The sequence below is a fragment of the Parus major genome, unplaced genomic scaffold (genome assembly GCF_001522545.3).
Source record: "Parus major isolate Abel unplaced genomic scaffold, Parus_major1.1 Scaffold631, whole genome shotgun sequence".
NCBI lineage: Eukaryota > Metazoa > Chordata > Aves > Passeriformes > Paridae > Parus > Parus major.
The window spans coordinates 1-1,521 of NW_015379516.1; the positions used below are offsets into that span (position 1 = coordinate 1).

Genomic DNA, 1,521 nt, shown 5'->3' on the forward strand with positions numbered 1-1,521 from the left:
CTGGGGATCAGGGATGGGATCAGGAATGGGATCAGGGATGAGGATGAGGATGATGATGATGATCCAGAGGCTCGGGATCTCACTGGATCCCATTCCGGATCCCCAGCCAGTGACACAGGTGACCTGGCACCCCAAAGGCGATTACTGGGCCTCGGTGCAGCGCAATCCCGGCGGGCGCCAGGTGCTGATCCACCAGAGCAGCCGGCGCCGGAGCCAGGATCCCTTCCGGAAAAATCCCGGCCGGATCCAGTGCGTGCGGTTCCATCCGCTCCGGCCCTACTTCCTGGTGGCTTCCCAAAGATCCGTGCGGATCTACAACCTCCTGCGCCAGGAGCTCACCAAGAAACTGCAGAGCGGCTGCCAGTGGATCTCCAGCATGGCCGTGCACCCCGCAGGTGCGGGATCCGCCGGGAAAAGCGGGAAGGGGATCGGGAATCCGGCGGGATCGGTGATTCCCGGTTTGTGTTCCCAGGGGATAACGTGATCTGCGGCAGCTACGACAGCAAATTGCTTTGGTTCGATCTGGATCTGTCCACCAGGCCCTACAGGACGCTGAGGTGAGATCCCCAATTATCCCGGCTGTTAGCCCGGATTTTCATGGGCTGATATCCCGGAATATCCCGGATTTTCCTGGGTTCTTATCCCGGAATATCCCGGATTTTTCCAGGTTGTTATCCCAGATTTTCCTGGGCTGATATCCCGGAATATCCCGGTTTATCCTGGGCTGATATCCCGGATTATCTCGGATTTTCCTGGGTTGTTGTCCCAAATTATCCTGGATTTCTCTGGGTTGTTATCCCGGATTATCCCGGCTTTTCATGGGTTGTTATCCCGGATTTTCCTGGGTTGTTATCCCGGATTATCCCGGATTTTCATGGGTTGTTATCCCAGATTATCCTGGGTTTTTCCAGGTTTTTATCCTGGATTTTCCCAGGTTGTTATCCCGGATTTTCCTGGGCCGATATCCCGGATTTTCCTGGGCTGTTATCCCAGATTTTTCTGGGTTGTTATCCCGGATTTTCCCGGATTTTTTCAGGTTTTTATCCCGGATTTTCCTGGGCTGATATCCCAGATTATCCCGGATTTTTCCAGGATGTTATCCTGGATTTTCCTGGCTTGTTATCACAAATTATCCCAGATTTTTCCTGGGTTGTTATCCCGGATTATCCCGGATTTTTCTCGGTCGTTATCCCAGATTTTCCTGGGTTTTTATCCCGGGTTTTCCTGGGTTGTTATTCCAAATTATCCCAAATTTTCCCAGGTTGTTATCCCAGTTTTTCCTGGTTTCTTAGTCGGGATTTTCCTGGGCTGATATCCCAGATTATCCCGGATTTTCCTGGGCTGATATCCCAGATTATCCCGGATTTTCCTGGGCTGATATCCTGGATTTTCCTGGATTGTTATCCCGGAATATCCCGGATTTTCCTGGGTTGTTATCCCGGATTTTCCTGGGTTGTTATCCCGGATTATCCCGGATTTTCCTGGGTTGTTATCCTGGATTATCCCGGATTTTCCTGGGCT

General features: G+C 51.7%; 1 protein-coding gene across 1 annotated transcript; it reads left to right on the top strand.

Annotated features, from left to right (window-relative positions):
* The first annotated feature begins 13 nt into the window (after positions 1-13).
* On the top strand, positions 14-580 carry LOC107199378 (ribosome biogenesis protein BOP1-like). Its single transcript, XM_015616701.3, has 2 exons — positions 14-395; positions 473-580. The coding sequence occupies exons 1-2, from the start codon at positions 14-16 to the stop codon at positions 559-561; spliced, it is 471 nt and encodes a 156-aa protein (XP_015472187.2). The 3' UTR covers positions 562-580.
* The last annotated feature ends 941 nt before the right edge of the window (positions 581-1,521 follow it).

Bases quoted from the DNA above. Each gene is read 5' to 3' on its own strand.
- LOC107199378 (XM_015616701.3), top strand. From the start codon at position 14: ATGGGATCAGGAATGGGATCAGGGATGAGGATGAGGATGATGATGATG. The intron at 396-472 runs GTGCGGGATCCG...TTGTGTTCCCAG, and splicing joins CATGGCCGTGCACCCCGCAG to GGGATAACGTGATCTGCGGC.